The sequence below is a fragment of the Neovison vison genome, chromosome 1 (assembly GCF_020171115.1).
Source record: "Neovison vison isolate M4711 chromosome 1, ASM_NN_V1, whole genome shotgun sequence".
Classification (NCBI taxonomy): domain Eukaryota; kingdom Metazoa; phylum Chordata; class Mammalia; order Carnivora; family Mustelidae; genus Neogale; species Neogale vison.
This window is the reverse complement of record NC_058091.1, coordinates 181,757,413-181,773,891: the sequence shown is the minus strand read 5'-3', so window position 1 is coordinate 181,773,891 and position 16,479 is coordinate 181,757,413. Positions and strand designations below refer to the sequence as shown.

The 16,479-nt window shown below is 42.8% G+C and overlaps 1 protein-coding gene across 1 annotated transcript in view; it reads left to right on the top strand.

The window, feature by feature from the left end:
- The window catches only part of ALDH7A1 (aldehyde dehydrogenase 7 family member A1), a 46,821-nt gene that overhangs the window by 25,090 nt on the left and 5,252 nt on the right, over window positions 1–16,479 (top strand). Inside the window, exons 10-16 of the mRNA XM_044264075.1 lie at window positions 3,487–3,528; window positions 4,789–4,883; window positions 7,368–7,452; window positions 9,153–9,259; window positions 11,711–11,827; window positions 13,124–13,221; window positions 13,430–13,503. Of these exons, the coding sequence (XP_044120010.1) occupies window positions 3,487–3,528; window positions 4,789–4,883; window positions 7,368–7,452; window positions 9,153–9,259; window positions 11,711–11,827; window positions 13,124–13,221; window positions 13,430–13,503 (618 nt within the window). The remainder of the gene's footprint in view (window positions 1–3,486; window positions 3,529–4,788; window positions 4,884–7,367; window positions 7,453–9,152; window positions 9,260–11,710; window positions 11,828–13,123; window positions 13,222–13,429; window positions 13,504–16,479) is intronic.

Genomic DNA, 16,479 nt, shown 5'->3' with positions numbered 1-16,479 from the left:
ACCTGAAAATGGAATTCTGAAGATAATTCCATTCACAGTAGTGTCGAAAAGAACAAAATACTTTTTTTTTTGAAAAAAATTTTTTTTACTTATTTGAGAGAAAGAGCCCAAGCAAGCGGCAGGAACAGAGGGAGAAGCAGATTCTCCACTGAGCAGGGAGCCCAACTCGAGGCTTGATCCCAGGACCCCGAGATCAGGACCTGAGCCCAAGGTAAATGCTTAACCGACTGAGCCACCCAGGCACCCCTAAAACAATAAAATACTTAATAGTAAATTAAACAGGGGCACCTGGCTGGCTCAGTGGGTAGAGCGTGCAACTCTTCATCTCTGGGTTGTGAGGTGGAGCCCCACATTGGTGTGGAGGTCTCTTAAAAAATAAAATCTTCAAAAAAAAAAATAACAAAAGGAGTTGAAGTCTTTCACACAAAATACTACAGAATACCATTGAAAGAAAGTAAAGAAGATCTAAGTAAATGTAAAGATGTCCCATTTTCACTTTTTGGAAAAGTTGATATTGTTATAGCCTAAGAGCAATACTGCCCAAGTAGTCTACAGAGATTGCGGTCCCTTTCATAATGTTACGTGGCTTCTTTGCAGAAATCGACAGGCTAATCGCTAAATTTAGATGAACTGTGGAGGACCGCAAGCAGCTCAGACAGTCTTGAAAAAGAACAAATTTCGAGGACCCATACTTCCTGATAACACAACTTCATACAAAAATATAGTAATCAAGATGATGTACTGGCCTAAGGATAGATGTCAGGATCAGTGTAATAACAGTGAGAGTCCTGAAATAAACCCTTACAGTTAGGTCATTTGATTTTTTTAAAATTTATTTTTTATTTATTTTCAGCATAACAGTATTCATTATTTTTGCACCACATCCAGTGCTCCATGCAATCCGTGCCCTCTATAATACCCATCACCTGGTACCCCAACCTCTCACCCCCCAGTCATTTGATTTTTGACGAGGGTGCCAAGACATTTCAATGGAGAAGGAGTAGTCTTTTCAACAAAGGGCAAAGGGTGTTGGGACAACTAGATATCCATGTACGTGGTAAGAAATTAGACCCCCAACTTCACCTTGTACACAAAAAATAAATGTTCCAGTGACGTGGATATAAGAGCTGGAACCATCAAACTTAGAGAAGAAAACATAGGAATGGGTTTTTGTGACTGTGGACGAGGCAGTGCTTTTTTCGACATGACACCTAGAGCAGAAACAGTAAAAGATTAAGAAGACTTCATCAAAAATAAAACATCTGTGCTTCCAAAGAAACTTAAAAGTGGAAAGAAAAACCCGCAGAATGGGAGAAGGTATTTGCAAATCCTTTTTCTGATGAGAGATTCATATCTAGAATAAATAAAGAATTCTTAAAGTTCAACAGTATAAAACACAACCCAGTTTAAAGATGGGCAAAGCTTTTGAATAGATGCTTGTTCGAATATTCACCATGACCCCAAGAAGCTTATGCCAGGGTGCTCAAGATCATTAATGCTACTGCTTCCATGAACAGATTGATCTCTTCCTTTTCCTATCCCCTTATTACTTTAAAGCCGTAGTTTGTTACTGTCTCTTAAGTAGTACTGTTTAGTAGAAGGATTGCGGTCTTTAGAAACATGTATCCATCTGCCGTCAGTTGCAGGTTCTTTTCTTGGACAGGGTTGGTGGTTATGAGTAGATTTAGGGAGCACAGAGAGAATTCGGAGGATCCGGAATTTGTGGGTCCCTTCTCTGCAGTGTGTCCCTTGAAGCTGGGCAGCAGGAGCCCATGTTAGGTGTAGAATCTGCTGTTGCTTTCCTTTTCTCAGCAGGTAGCATTGTCCTCTGCTGTAGCCAGCCAGGTTATCATTAAGTCCTCTGTTGTAGCAAAGACTACAGCTAATAGTAACAGGGACTTCCGGTTATAGCAGGCCTATCTCTTTCTAATGTCCCCTGGGTGCTTAACTGTTGGCATTGGAGAGAACGTCTCTGGCTGGCACATGTGCTCCTGGTAGCACAAATCAGTAGTATTTATTTACATAGAAGCTGATTTTAAAGGGCATTTAAGGAAACATACTCAAAAGATGAGCCGTAAACATAGCTCTGAAATCGAGGCACATCTCTGTTCTTTATTGCTGATGTGTGTAAGGTAAGAGTGGTGTTCATAGCCTGCTGTGTGACTTCCTGGAATGTAAGTTGGCAGTGTGTATCAGGAGCTCTAATAGACTTACCCTATGGCCTTGACTGAAGTAGATAATCAGGAGGTAGATCATCAATAGATTATTCAACGCTAGAGCAGGAGCTAAGTAAAATTTGTTCCATCATCATGTTGAAATGGTGTGCAGTGATTTTTCAAGCAGCTCTTAACAACTTAGGGCAGAGGTGTAAGAGCACATTAGATCCTGTGATGTCAGGAAAATACAAATGAACAGGAAAGAGATTTGAAGGCGCTGTATCAGATTATGGTGACTTACGAACCATAGCTTTTTGCCTATTTGATACCTTCTGATTTAAAAAAAGATTTTTGTTGTTCAGTTTCTTTTTTTTATTGTGGTAAAAGAAATTTGTGTGTATATATGTGTGTGTGTGTATGTATATAACAAAATTTATCATTTTAATCATTTTAAGTGTACACTTCTATGTCACTAAGCACATTTCCATTGCTGTGAAACCATCATCACCCTCCCTCTCCAGAACTTTGTTTTCCCAGTTGTATCCCCATTAAAAGCAAGCTCCCCGTTTCTGCTATCCTCCAGCTCTTGGCTACCATTATTCTGCTCACTTTCTTCATGGGTTTGACCAGTCCAAGAACTTCCTATGAGTAGCGTGACCACTCAGTCCCTGCTGACCTTACATCGTATGTCTTAAAGGTGGTGGCATGTGTCAGAACCACCTTCCTTTTTAGAACTGGATAATAATTTGTTTATTTTCTCATTTTTTGATGGACCCTTGGGTTGTTTCCACCTTTTAGCTACTGGTGAAGGACCCAGAAGTGGATTGTTAGATTGTATGGTAATTCACTGTTTAATATCTTGGCAGATTACAAAATTTCCCAGACTTAAAAGGAGTTTCAAGGAGTAGAGCTTTCACATTGAGAGAAAAGTTCCAAAACTAACACAGGGATTCCTGTACGCCCTTAATGAAATTCACTCAGTGGCTTACGTGTTGGCCCATTTATCGTTTTCTCTCTAGCAACATGCATGCATGCACATAAACTGTGAGTGCGTATTCGTTTTTTTTTAAACCTTTGAAGATATGTTGAAAACATCGTGTTTCTTTACCACTAAATATTTTGGTGTATATCTTACGAGTACAGACATTGTGCCATAAAACCATGGTACAGTTAACAAAAGCAAGATGTTTGATGTGGATGCAATGCTCATACTACATTTGGAATCTGAAAATAAATTAAGACATAATTGAAATAAACTGTGATTTCAGGCTTTCTTGCAATGTGTGTTAAATACTGAAATGGGCTTTAAAGTGTGTTTGTGTTTTTAAAGGGAGAAGTTTGTTAGAACTTGGAGGAAACAATGCCATTATTGGTAAGGTTGCCTTTCGTTTATTTTCCTTCTTTCTCTTTCTTTCTTTTTTTTTCTAATTTATTTATTTGATGGAGAAAGAGCAAGAGAGGGAACAGAAGCAGGGGGAGTGAGAGGGAGAAGCAGGCTTCCTGCTGAGCAGGGACCTCAATGTGAGATTTGATCCCAGGACTCTGGGATCATGACTTGAGCTGAATACAGATGCTTAACGACTGAGCCACCCATACACCCCTGCCTGCCTTTCATTTATTTTCTGTTCAGAATAGCTTCGGTAGCTCAGATAAACATACAGAACTTGAATAGAAACTCATCCCTCCTGTGTTGTATGCGCCTAAGATGTAATTTTAGTTTTCAGGTTTTATTGGGAGATATGATGTAAAGGTGTGAGGCAGAGATGACTAGGAAGGACAGGTGTTCATGTTAGGAAGTGCTACCTGGGGCTTAGAGCTTACACCTGAGACTTTATAGTGTGGCATGATTTCTTACTTTTCTCCTACTTCAAGAGAACTGGCCACGTTTCTCTAGAATAAGTGAGTAATTCTTACACGACTTCCTGATTCCTTTATATTTTAAAATATTTGCTTGTTTGTAATGGATACTGAGTTCTTTTATGCCGGGAAAGAGCCCGCCCTTAAAGCATTTTGTATCGTTTACCTGTAGGCTCGGAGTTGACGTGATTCTTTTTTTTTTGGTTTTGGCCACACAAGGAAATAGGGCACCAGCCTGTTCTGGATAACGAACATTAGGAGGATGATTGCTTGCTGGAAACATGGATTTTGTGATAAAAACCAAATTTGGTAATTTTTATATTGCCATCATTATCATCATGTGTAAATGCCTGTATATTTGTGGTGTATACCAGAAATGTAAAAAGTTTGTAGTGATGGCTTTATTCTGGTTGAACCCATCTAGTTAAAGAGTGTGTATTCAAAAATACAGTTAACATTTAGTGACACTGGGTATTCACAGGTACTGTGTACAGCTGTTTGATCTGAGTTATTTCCTTTAATCCCCACGTAATCCCGTGAGGTAGATGACATTATTAATCTCCTTTGACATCTGTACTGGGGTAAAGACCTTAGAGCTCATTATTATGCTCTTATGAAATCCTCCCTGGAAGAAAAGTTGCCCTGTGATGTGAGCATGCTTCTGTCGCAGAGGAAATGCTAGTGCTCTCTTACAGAGCTTTCTGAGAGCATCATTTAGTCCCGCTTAGCACGTCTCCTTGGTGACACTGATGGGTATCTGTTTTGTCTCTCTAAGCCTTTGAAGATGCAGACCTCAGCTTAGTCGTTCCATCAGCCCTCTTTGCTGCTGTGGGGACAGCTGGCCAGAGGTGTACCACTGCGAGGCGCCTGGTGAGTGTGTCTGTGAGGGCACATGACGTTGAGTGACATTCAGTCCCTTAGTATCACATTGTACTGTTAGGACACATTGTAGAAGTATTGCTAGAGACCTGTATTCTGCAGATATGGTTGGCACATCTGTGGTCCTTGCTCAGGGTGGTGGTGCTGATCAGCTGGGGTCTCAGCCTCACCCTCCACTCAAACTAAAAGCAGACTCACACTCATTGATTAGAATTTGATTGGGACTGTTTTCAGTCTTAAACCTAGAACGATCTGGACAGAGTCCAGTGTCACTTAGAGAATAAAGTCAGGTCAGAGTTCAGAGAATTTGCAAATCATTTGCTTAAAGATAGCTTTAGTTTTTTTTTTCTTTTTTTTTTTTTTTAAAGATTTTATTTATTTATTTGACAGACAGAGATCACAAGTAGGCGGAGAGAGGAGGAAGCAGGCTTCCTGCTGAGCAGAGAACCCAATGCGGGGCTCTATCCCAGGAACCTGGGATCATGACCTGAGCCGAAGGCAGAGGCTTTAACCCACTGAGCCACCCAGGCGCCCCAGCTTTAGTTTTTTTTCATAAAAACATTTTAAGTAATAAACTGTTAGAAAGATTTTAATTTGGGGCCTGAAAGTCTGGTATTAAATCTAGACTTGATTCTGCATGGTTTATTGAAAAGGAAATGACTTTGTTTTTTGTCTCTGGATAAATATATAGTCTGCATACAAATATAGACCACATTGGTATTAAGTGCATATATGGAGTTATGGGTTAGCATCCATGTGTGGAGTTTGGAAGTTTTAATCTCCATACTTAGATTTTAGCTAGATTTCACTTCTGTGTGGGATACAACCCTGATTTTCATGGTGCTGAAAACTCTGCTACTACCAAACAAGTATTTTTTTTTAATTTTATTTATTTACTTGACAGAGAGAGAGATCACAAGGAGGCAGAGAGGCAGGCAGAGAGAGAGGAGGAGGAAGCAGGCTCCCTGCTGAGCAGAGAGCCTGATGCGGGGCTTGATCCCAGGAACCTGAGATCATGACCTGAGCCCAGGGCAGAGGCTTAACCCACTGAGCCACCCAGGCACCCCCCAAACAAGTTTTGATGAGGTGTAAGATCTGGCTACATTATTGACTTCTTCTTCTTCTTCTTTTTTTTTTTTTTTTGATAGTGAGAAAGAACAGAGCAGGTGGGGCAGAGGGAGAGGGAGAAAGAGAATCTTAACCAAGGCAGTTTCCATGCCCATTGTGGAGCCTGATGTAGGGCTGGAGATCATGACCTGAGGTGAAATTGGGAGTTGGTCCCTTAACTGAATGAGCCACACAGGTGCTTGTACATTTGACATTTAAAAAATTACTGACTTTTCCTCCTTTAACTAAAAAAATTTTGCCGTTGAATTAGAGGAATTGGCTTTTTGTTTTTATTTTCACCCATGGTGAGTATGAACCAATTCTTTATAAGGTTGACATAATATAAATTAATTAGACTGAAAGATCCCTAGAAAGTAAATCTCCTTTTTCTGTAACTTTTCGTATTTATTTTTTCCCCTGTATACGACAATTGATTATCTGTAATCATTTGTTCCATAGTTGTTCCATTAGTTGAAGTTCTCAAAAAAAAAAAAAAATCTGAGATGTGATGTTCATAGAATAGTTAACAATTTATTGAATTTGTTTGCTTTAAACATTTACTACACTAATGCTGAGAAGAAATCAGTACTCCAAAAAATGAGATGGAAGTCAAGCATTTGTCTATTCAGCTGAGTTTTATTTTTCCTTTGTGTCTTGGGGCAAGTGTACATAATCAGGCTCTGTATTTAGTGTTAAATGTTAGAGGATGCTATTAGTCACTGCCCAGATTGGTTTCCGTAGGGACAGTTAGTGATATGTAGAAAAAATCCATCCCACAGCTCTCCATGACTGTCAGTCCATTTGCTACATGGAGACCAACCCAGAGAGTGGATGGCTTGACAAGTTCATCTCTATCCGTGGGAGTGTAGCACAGGATGTTATTACATCCTACCTGAATGAGCCCAAGGGCCGTGCTCCTGGTTGAGGTCTCCCTCTGGAGCCCTGCTTGGCCTGAGAGCTAAGGGCATGTAACACAGCAGCAGCCCCAGGCTGACCGCACAGCTATGGTGTGTGTTCACCATGATTAGCCTAGATAAACTTGAGGTTCTCTGGTAATTAAGATATCAAGTGCTCTAGAACAAAAAATAGGCTTTAATTGATGTGTGAAGCTTGGCCACATAAGTCCTTAGAATCTTGCTAAACACATGGCTTACAATTTTTTTCTAACCTCTACTGAGTGGGAATTACTGCCTTAATGTAGTTAATATTAAAATTAGAAATTATCTAATACTTAATTTGCTTATGTTTTCAGAGGTCACAGTGTTTAAAAACCATTATGAGTTGTAAGTCAGGACTACTAAGGAAAATTGCACATTGTTAATTTGTGCATTTTTACTGTTCCCTTGAATGTTTCCTTTTTTCACTTAGTTTTTACATGAAAGCATCCATGATGAAGTTGTAAATAGACTTAAAAAGGCCTATGCACAGATTCGTGTGGGGAACCCATGGGACTGTGAGTATCTGGTTTATTTCAAAGATGTTTGCTTTTAACAACTGGTCTTAACAGTGTTTCTGATCTTATATTTTCTGTTTTTCCTTTCCTGAGAGGCCTGAGGGCATAAGAAGCAGGGTCATTGGGCACTTCGGGTATCACATCTGCTCCTAGTTTAGGATTGTGAGTGCTTGATGGCAGCTGGTGGGTGAGCTTAGGTCTTGGTGTTCAGGCAGGATGACTTGGATGAGCTTTTCTCTCTTCACTCTTATGCTCATGGAAGCCACCACCATCCTCGTGGAAGGCTGCAGGAGGCACCTAGCTGACTTTCCTGCTTTCATTTCTGCCTTCCAGAGAAGCCAGAGTGATTTTTTTTTCCCCCAAAGATTTTATTTATTTATTTGACATACAGAGATCCGAGTAGACAGAGAAGGCAGGCAGAGAGAGAGGAGGAAGCAGGCTCCCCGCTGAGCAGAGAACCCGATGCAGGGCTCGATCCCAGGACCCTGAGATCATGACCTGAACTGAAGGCAGAGGCATCAACCCACTGAGCCACTCAGGCGCCCCCAGAGTGATTTTTTTAAAAGATGTAATTAGATGACAAATCACATGCCTGCTTCCTGCACTCTAGTGACTCCTAATTGCTCTTCAGCTAAAACCTGGATTCCTTCCCAGTCCCTCTGGATCTGCTCATGCTCTTTCATGATGTGACTTCTGCCTCTTCTGTTTACCAACCCCCACCACGACTTCTGTGGACCTACTCCCTGAGCTCCAGCTTGTCCTTCTCACAGAGCTCCAGTGTCCCAGGCTCCGTCCCACTACCCTTTCCATTGGAAATTCTCGTTACCCACTTTCCTCATGCCTGATACTGTAAGATGCCACCTCCTCACCGAGGCGTACCTGTGTCTCCCTTCTTCCTTTGCCCCCTGGTCACCTTTAAGGCTCTGGATTCCAGCAGCATCCATCTCTGCTGGCTAGATTTCACACCAGCTTCCAAACCTGTGAAGTTTCTAGAGAGTGATTCCATGGTCATGAATCAATGGATCTTGCATTTTTTTTTTTTTTTTTTTCAAAGCACATACCCTCCCCAATGTCCATAACCCCATCCCCCTTCTCCCAACCCCCCTCCCCCAAGCAAGGATCTTGCATTTTTTTTTTTTTTTAAGATTTTATTTATTTATTTGGCAGAGAGAGATCACAAGCAGGCAGAGAGATCACAAGTAGGCAGAGAGGCAGGCAGAGAGAGAGAGAAGGAAGCAGGCTCCCGGCTGAGCAGAGAGCCCGATGCGGGACTCGATCCCAGGACCCCAGGACCATGACCTGAGCTGAAGGCAGCGGCTTAACCCACTGAGCCACCCAGGTGCCCCAGGATCTTGCATTTTTAATGCAGTGCTCTGATTCACTGATAGCCATTCCTTTAACTCAGGGGTTGACAGATTTGGCCTTCCCCCTGTTCACATAGAGCAGCTTTTTCAGGACACAGTCCCACCTGCTGGTGTCTGTGTCTTCTGCGGTTACTCTTGCTCCCCTCGCAGAGACGAGTGGTGGTGATGGTGTCCATGTGTCCTGCAGAGCATTCCCTATTTCCTGTGCTTTCACTGGGAAAGGTTGCCTGACTGGGGCGCTGTATGAAGACATAGGGCTGTTCATTGGAAGGGCTCTTCTAACAAGAAGGTGATGCCATTCAGGGTGAGATTGAGAGCATTCCTTTTTCTCTGCAGCTAATGTTCTCTATGGGCCACTCCACACCAAACAGGCTGTGAGCATGTTTCTGGGAGCAGTGGAGGAAGCAAAGAAAGAAGGTGGCACCGTGGTCTATGGTGGCAAGGTAATGACACTGAGCCCAGTAGTGACACATTTTGCTTCCTTAGCATAAGCAGGGCTCTGGGCAGATGGGTGAAGGGTCTCCTACTGCTGTCTTTGTTTTTCTCCATCATACTTTTATAAGGGGGAAATCAGTGTTTTGGTGAGTGACAAAGTAAAATGCATGGAACACTTCTGGAGGACACACAGGAAACTCAGGGCCATGGTTGCTTTTGAATTGAGTCCCTGGGATTTTGTATGGAAGGGACACCTCCTTTTCCTGGGATAGTATAAGACTTTGTATTTAGAACAGTCAGAATCCGTATTTAGTGGCTATTTTTAAAAGGCAGGGTATCAAAAACGGGATACTAGGATGCCATAATAGGCATCTTTGCTGCTAGCATTTTCACCAGAAACATTATTATTGCTTAACTGATTGGTTATAAAGGCAATTTTGGCATAAAGGGTAATGAAAATAATGAACATAACCGGTTGGCTGGTTGGTTGGCCACTATATTGGCCTAATCATTGGGTTGACTGTTAGGTTTCATTTCTCCATTGATGTAGTTTTCCATTTTTATACTATGTAAATCTTAGCCCTCGTGAAGGTCTGTGCAGTGGTGCAGAGTTTGGAACCGATTTTCCACAGAACTGTGGACTTTGCATTTCCCACAGAACCTTGAAATGTCTGTCAACAGACATGTGAGAACATGCCAAGCGCAAACAAGGCAGAGGCGTTCACAGTGCAGAACAAAGCTCAATTAGAAATACGCATCCTAGTGTTTGGAAACTGATGCCTCTTTTTTTTTTAAAGATTTTATTTATTTATTTGACAGAGAGAAATCACAAGTAGACAGAGAGTCAGGCAGAGAGAGAGAGAGAGAGGGAAGCAGGCTCCCTGCTGAGCAGAGAACCCGATGCGGGACTCGATCCCAGGACCCTGAGATCATGACCTGAGCCGAAGGCAGCAGCTTAACCCACTGAGCCACCCAAGCGCTCCTGATGCCTTTTTTAACAAAGGAAGAAATTGTAGCAAAAAAAGAAAAAGTATGATGTCAAACAAGGAGTCAAATCAACAAGCAAGAAAATGTGTAATACTATAAGTGAGAGATTTTGAAAACAAGTAATTATGTACAATCCACAGAATCAATTATTTGAACAGTATTGACCTACAGTTTTTTTTTCCTTTTTTTTTTTTTTAAGATTTTGTTTTTTTCAGAGAGGGAGAAAAAGAGCACAAGCAGGGAGAAGTGCAGGAGAGGGAGAAGCAGACTCCCCACTGAGCAGGGAGCCCCACTCTCTCAGGACCCAGATCATAACCTAAGCCTAAGGCCGATACTTAACCAGCTGAGCCACCCACTGGGTCCTTTTTTTTTTTTTTTTTTTTTTTTAGAGATTTTATTTATTTATTTGTCAGAGAGAGAGGGAGAGAGAGTGAGCACAGGCAGAGAGGCAGGCAGAGGCAGAGGGAGAAGCAGGCTCCCTGCCGAGCAAGGAGCCCGATGCGGGACTCGATCCCAGGACGCTGGGATCATGACCTGAGCCGAAGGCAGCTGCTTAACCAACTGAGCCACGCAGGCGTCCCCCCACTGGGTCCTTTAAGCAATAGAAATTTACTTTGCTCACAGTTCTTGGGGCTGAGTCTAAAGTATGGTGCTGGCAGGGTTGGTTTCTGGTGAGGCCTCTGTTGCTGGCACACAGACCACGCAGACTCCCATCTTCTCAGTGTCCTCATACGGCCTTTGCCTTGAGTGTGGAGAAAATAGGTCTCTGGTATCTCTTCCTCTTTTTGTAAGGTCTTCAGTTCTTCCAGATTCAGGCCCCACCTGTGTGACCTCTTTTAACTTAATTACTTTTTTTTTTTTTTTTAAAGATTTTTATTTATTTATTTGACAGAGAGAGATTACAAATAGGCAGAGAGGCAGGCAGAGAGAAAGAGGAGGAAGCAGGCTCCCCGGTGAGCAGAGAGCCCGATGCGGGACTCGATCCCAGGACCCTGAGATCATGACCTGAGCCGAAAGCAGAGGCTTAACCCACTGAGCCACCCAGGCACCCTTAACTTAATTACTTATTAAAAGCTTCTGTTTCCAGTTTCAGTCACACTGTGGGGGTTAAGGCTTCCCCATAGGAATTTGGGGATGGGGATATGATACGGTCTTCAGACGCCATGTAGTCCTATTTTTACATTATATAAACTTGATAAAAAGCCACCTATAACTGCTTTTTTTTTCAGTGTCACTTGGTTGTGTCACCTGTGACAGGTTTTGCTCCTTCACTTCCTTTTCTGTTTTTCTCTGACCAACCAAGGCAAAGGTTATTTTTATTCATGATGGGAAGTTACTTTGGGGAAATGATTCATATGTATAAATGGTGTTTATTTTTTTTCTCCAAAGTATAGGGAAAGGTTGTGTCCTCTGACCCTAAGTACCAAAAAACAAAACACCTTCATTCTTTCTACTTTATTTCTCTACTGAAGGTCATGGATCGCCCTGGCAATTACGTAGAACCAACAATTGTGACAGGTCTGGCCCACAACGCGTCCATTGCACACACAGAGACGTTTGCTCCGATTCTTTATGTCTTTAAATTCAAGGTAAAAATGGATTCTGTTTCCCATTTCTCGAGTTTGATGGCTGCCTTTGTGTGTCATCTGCTCTGAGCTATGTAGGCCTTGTGGTCAGCTTCCACATGGAAGGGACCAGACCGTCCCATAGCCTCAGTGCTGAGCATCAGCAGACAAGTGACAAGCTGCATGCAGTCTTAAGACCTACTACAGTTGTAACCTGTATCTGTGGACAGCCTGTGGAGGTTTTAGCAGATGGTAAAAGCTGGAGGGTCTCCTTCCCCACCCCACCTTCTCCTTCCCCAGACAGACTGGAGCCATGCCAGCCAATACTTAGTGATCAAATCAAGGTTTGACTATGCCATGATTAATAGTTTAAGAAAATATTAACAAGAATCATATCTTACTGCGGTTAAAGGATTACTTTTTATTTTTACTTACTTATCTTATTTATTTATTTTTTAAAAGATTTTATTTACTTATTTGACAGAGATCACAAGTAGGCAGAGAGGCAGGCAGAGAGAGAGGAAGGGAAGCAGGCTCCCTGCTGAGCAGAGAGCCCGACGCGGGACTCGATCCCAGGAAACTGAGATCATGACCTGAGCCGAAGGCAGCGGCTTAACCCACTGAGCCACCCAGGCGCCCTTACTTACTTATTTTAAAGATTTTATTTATTTGACACAGAGCGATACAGCGAGAGAGGGAACACAAGCAGGGGGAGTGGGAGAGGGAGAAACAGGCTTCCCCCTAAGCAGGGAGCCTGATGCGGGGCTTGATCCCAGGACTCTGGGATCATGACCTGAGCCTAAGCAGATGCTTAACTGACTGAGCCACCCTGGTGCCCCTTAAAGGATTGTTTTTCAAAAATCTTGATTTAAATTGTCATTTTAGTTCATGTCTTGTGACAGAGGATAATTTCCTGTTTTGTATTTTGTGTATGTGAGTGAATTCTTAAGTAAATTATTTAGTGTGTCTTGCTTAATCTGTAAATTGGGGGTAATAAAAAACCTGTATCGTTGGATGAGGATTAAATACTTAAATGTGTGCCAAGTGCTTCGGTCAGGGGGTTGCAGAGAAGAAGAGCTCAGTGAGTAATAGGTCTTAGATGTAGCAGCTTGAGTGGAAGCATGTCCTCATCTGTTTCTCAGAGTACAACTCAGGGAAAACCCCCACAAAGCTGTGCATGAGAGAAACAGAATTAGTATGCTACTGAGGTTTTAGTTAACTTCTGTGCGTGGAGATTACGTTGGTACAGCTCATGAAATGGACTCTTATGAATTTTGACGCCGTTGCTGCATCCTCTAACAGCGTCCACTGTCCTTTTAGAGTGAAGAGGAAGTCTTCGCCTGGAATAATGAAGTAAAACAGGGGCTTTCCAGTAGCATCTTTACCAAGGATTTGGGCAGAATCTTCCGCTGGCTTGGGTATAACTTTGTCTGTTTTGAGAATTTACATAAGCTTAGTTTGTGTCATGAATGGGCTTAAAAAGAAAGAAAGAAAGAAACCATTGTAGTTGAAAATCCCATTTTGGAGCATGAAGAGTCGTAGAGGTTTTGCTTGGATTTTTTCAGTTTGCTTTATTTCTTAATTCCTATCTGTTGCTCTCAACCTTGCTTCCCTTTCTACACACAGACCGAAAGGATCAGACTGTGGGATTGTGAACGTCAACATCCCCACAAGCGGGGCTGAGATCGGAGGTGCATTTGGTATGTAGAGAATTCCTGTTCTACGTCGGGGGCACACGGTTGGGGTATCATAACAAAATGCCATGGTGTGGGTGGCTTGAACAACAGAAATTGATGTTCTCACAGTTGTGGAGGCTGTAAGTCCAAGGTTAAGGTGTTGGCAGTGCTGGTTTCTCCTGAGCCCCCTCTTTATGACCGCGGGTCCTTCCGTGGCCTTTTCTCCATGCCCGCCTGTACATGCCTGGTGCCTCTTCCTTTCCTTGGACACCAGTCCTTTTGTTACAGGCCTGCACCTTTGTGACATCTTTCTTTGGCTTATGACTTCATTCGCAGTTCAGGCAGCAAAGGAAAAGGAGTAGTAGCCGTTAGAAAAGTTTGACCAAGAAACCGAAATAATGGGGCACCTGGATAGCTCAGTGGGTTAAGCCTCTGCCTTCAGCTCAGGTCATGATCTCAGGGTCCTGGGATCGAGCCCCGCATCAGGCTCTCTGCTCAGCAAGGAGCCTGCTTCCGGCTCTCTCTGTCTGCCTCTCTGCCTACTTGTGATCTCTCTCTCTCTGTCAAATAAATAAAATCTTAAAAAAAAAAAAAGAAACCGAAATAATAGAACTTGGTAATTGTCCGGTCTAACATGCTTGAGAGGAGCTTACTGCCGTATTCAGAGTGATGATCCAGAATCTGACTCTTTTTTTCTCAAACGCTGCATCACATTGGAGCCAGGGCCCTTAGCCTAGGATATGTGACCCCTTGAAGCAGTGACATCTCTTTTTTTGGGAAGACGGTCAGTGACCCAAAGAACATTTAAGAACCCCTGGCTTTAGAGATAAGCCAGATTTTGTCACACAAAAAATTCTGGTTTTTAGTTGCAAAGGGGTGTGGTGTTAAACATTAGTTTTTATTTTAGATAAAACACTAATGTGTTTTCTTCCACTGGGTTCTGCTTGTATTTTCTCTCTTTTTTTTTTAAAGAGTTTATTTATTTATTTATTTGACAGGCAGAGATCACAAGGAGGCAGAGAGGCAGGCAGAGAGAGAGAGAGGGAAGCAGGCTCCCAGCTGAGCAGAGAACCCTATGCGGGACTTGATCCCAGGACCCCGAGATCATGACCTGAGCTGAAGGCAGCGGCTTAACCCACTGAGCCACCCAGGCGCCCTGCTTGTATTTTCTCTTAATAAGCCTTGAGTTCTTAATGCTTAAATTAAGTAGTAGTTTGGTTTTTTCTTGAAGTCAACCCAGCCAGCAGTTGGGTTTTAAGCATTTCAACTAAAAATGAGTGAAAGTATAGTAAAAACAGATTACCTTGTTTATACTTACATATATATCTATATATGTATAGAGCAGAACACGCATGTGTTAATACCTCCAACATTGTAAATAATTCGAGGCACTTTTTAGTGTTTTCAGACCAGTGTTTGCTGTACTTACTATTCATTACATCAGTTTTGAGGAAAGGTTCCTGCTTTCCTTCAGGCTCACCCCTGCGCTGTGCTCTTGAGTAGGCTGTGTGCCCCCGTGTCCAGCTCTCCCCCTGCAGGGCTTTAGTGCCTGTTTGTGGCCCACACTACTTTGTGCACCTGACTCTTACTCCCTGAAGCCCACACAAGTTAATTTTTATTTTAAAAATTTTCTTTAAAGATTTTATTTTTATTTATTTATTTGACAGAGATCGCAAGTAGGCAGAGAGGCAGGCAGAGAGAGAGAGAAGGAAGCAGGCTCCCTGATGAGCAGAGAGCATGATGAGGAGCTCGATCCCAGGACCCAGAGATCATGACCCGAGCCGAAGGCAGAGTCGTAACACACTGAGCCACCCAGGCGCCCCACAAGTTAATTTTTAAATGGGAAAGGGGGTTCTCCCACTTTTCTCTTCCGGCTTCATTCCCAGAGGCAGCTACTTGGAAATTACTAAAAGGAAATTTACCTTAATTCACTGTAGTTTTTTTGTTTTGTTTTTTATTAGTTTTAAATAATCTCCGTCCACTACGGGGCGGAACTCACAGCTCTGTGCCCCAATGCCTCGTGATCCCTCGACTGAGCCAGCCAGGAGCCCCTCCTTTAGTCTTTCAAAGTAGTGTGCTTCAGCTGCTTACTCTTCTCGTTGTAGACATTTTGTTTGTTGACCCTCTGTTAGCATAGGTGAACCTTCTTAAGCCTCCATCTTCTGTGTGTGTAGCATGAGGTTTTGCCGGGTGAGGTCAGGAGGAAACCAGAGGAAGCAACCACGCTTCTGTGTTCTCCCCGTCACAGTCACACCGGATGTGCTTCCTTCTTCCAGCAGCGGGTTGGGATGACAAACATGACATGTTCTCTACCAGGAAAACTTAGGAGAGGCTCTGCATCCCAGGCTTTTGTTGGAGGCTGGTCGCTGAGGCCTCCTTTCCCTGGCACATACTGAAACTCCAGACTCCCTGAAGGAAAGGAGGGGTTTCACATAAACCACATTGTACCAGAACAGCTGAGGCCCAGTAAGACACTAATCCTTGAGGGGCAGTTTGCTATCCATGGAGGGCACTCTTCAGCAGCTGGATTCCTACATGCTGCAGTGTTGCCGACAGACCTTCTCTGCCTGTCCTGCACAGTTTGCAGCAGTTTTTCCTCAGACGTTTGAAGTTGTTAATTCATTTGCATTATGGCTGGTGTCATGGTTGAAGAGCCCAGTCCACTTCAATTTCTGATCTCTTTTTTTTTTTCCTATTTCAAAAAATACGAGGTTTCCTAGGTTTGAGATCTTTGTAAAAAATTTTCTTAGACATTGGGCCAGTGATTAGCTTTAGAGTATTGGGGCTTATAATTTTCAGTGCTGGGTGTTTTTTTGACAGTGTTTTCCCCTTTCTCTTTCTCTCTCTCTCTCTCTTTAAGGTTTTATTTATTTAGTGTGTGTGGAGGTAGAGGGGCATAGGGAGAGGGAGAGGGAGAATCTCTACTCCATGCTGAGGCTGACTCGGGACTTAGTCTCACTATCTGGAGATCATGACCTGAGCCAAAACCAAGAGTCAGAT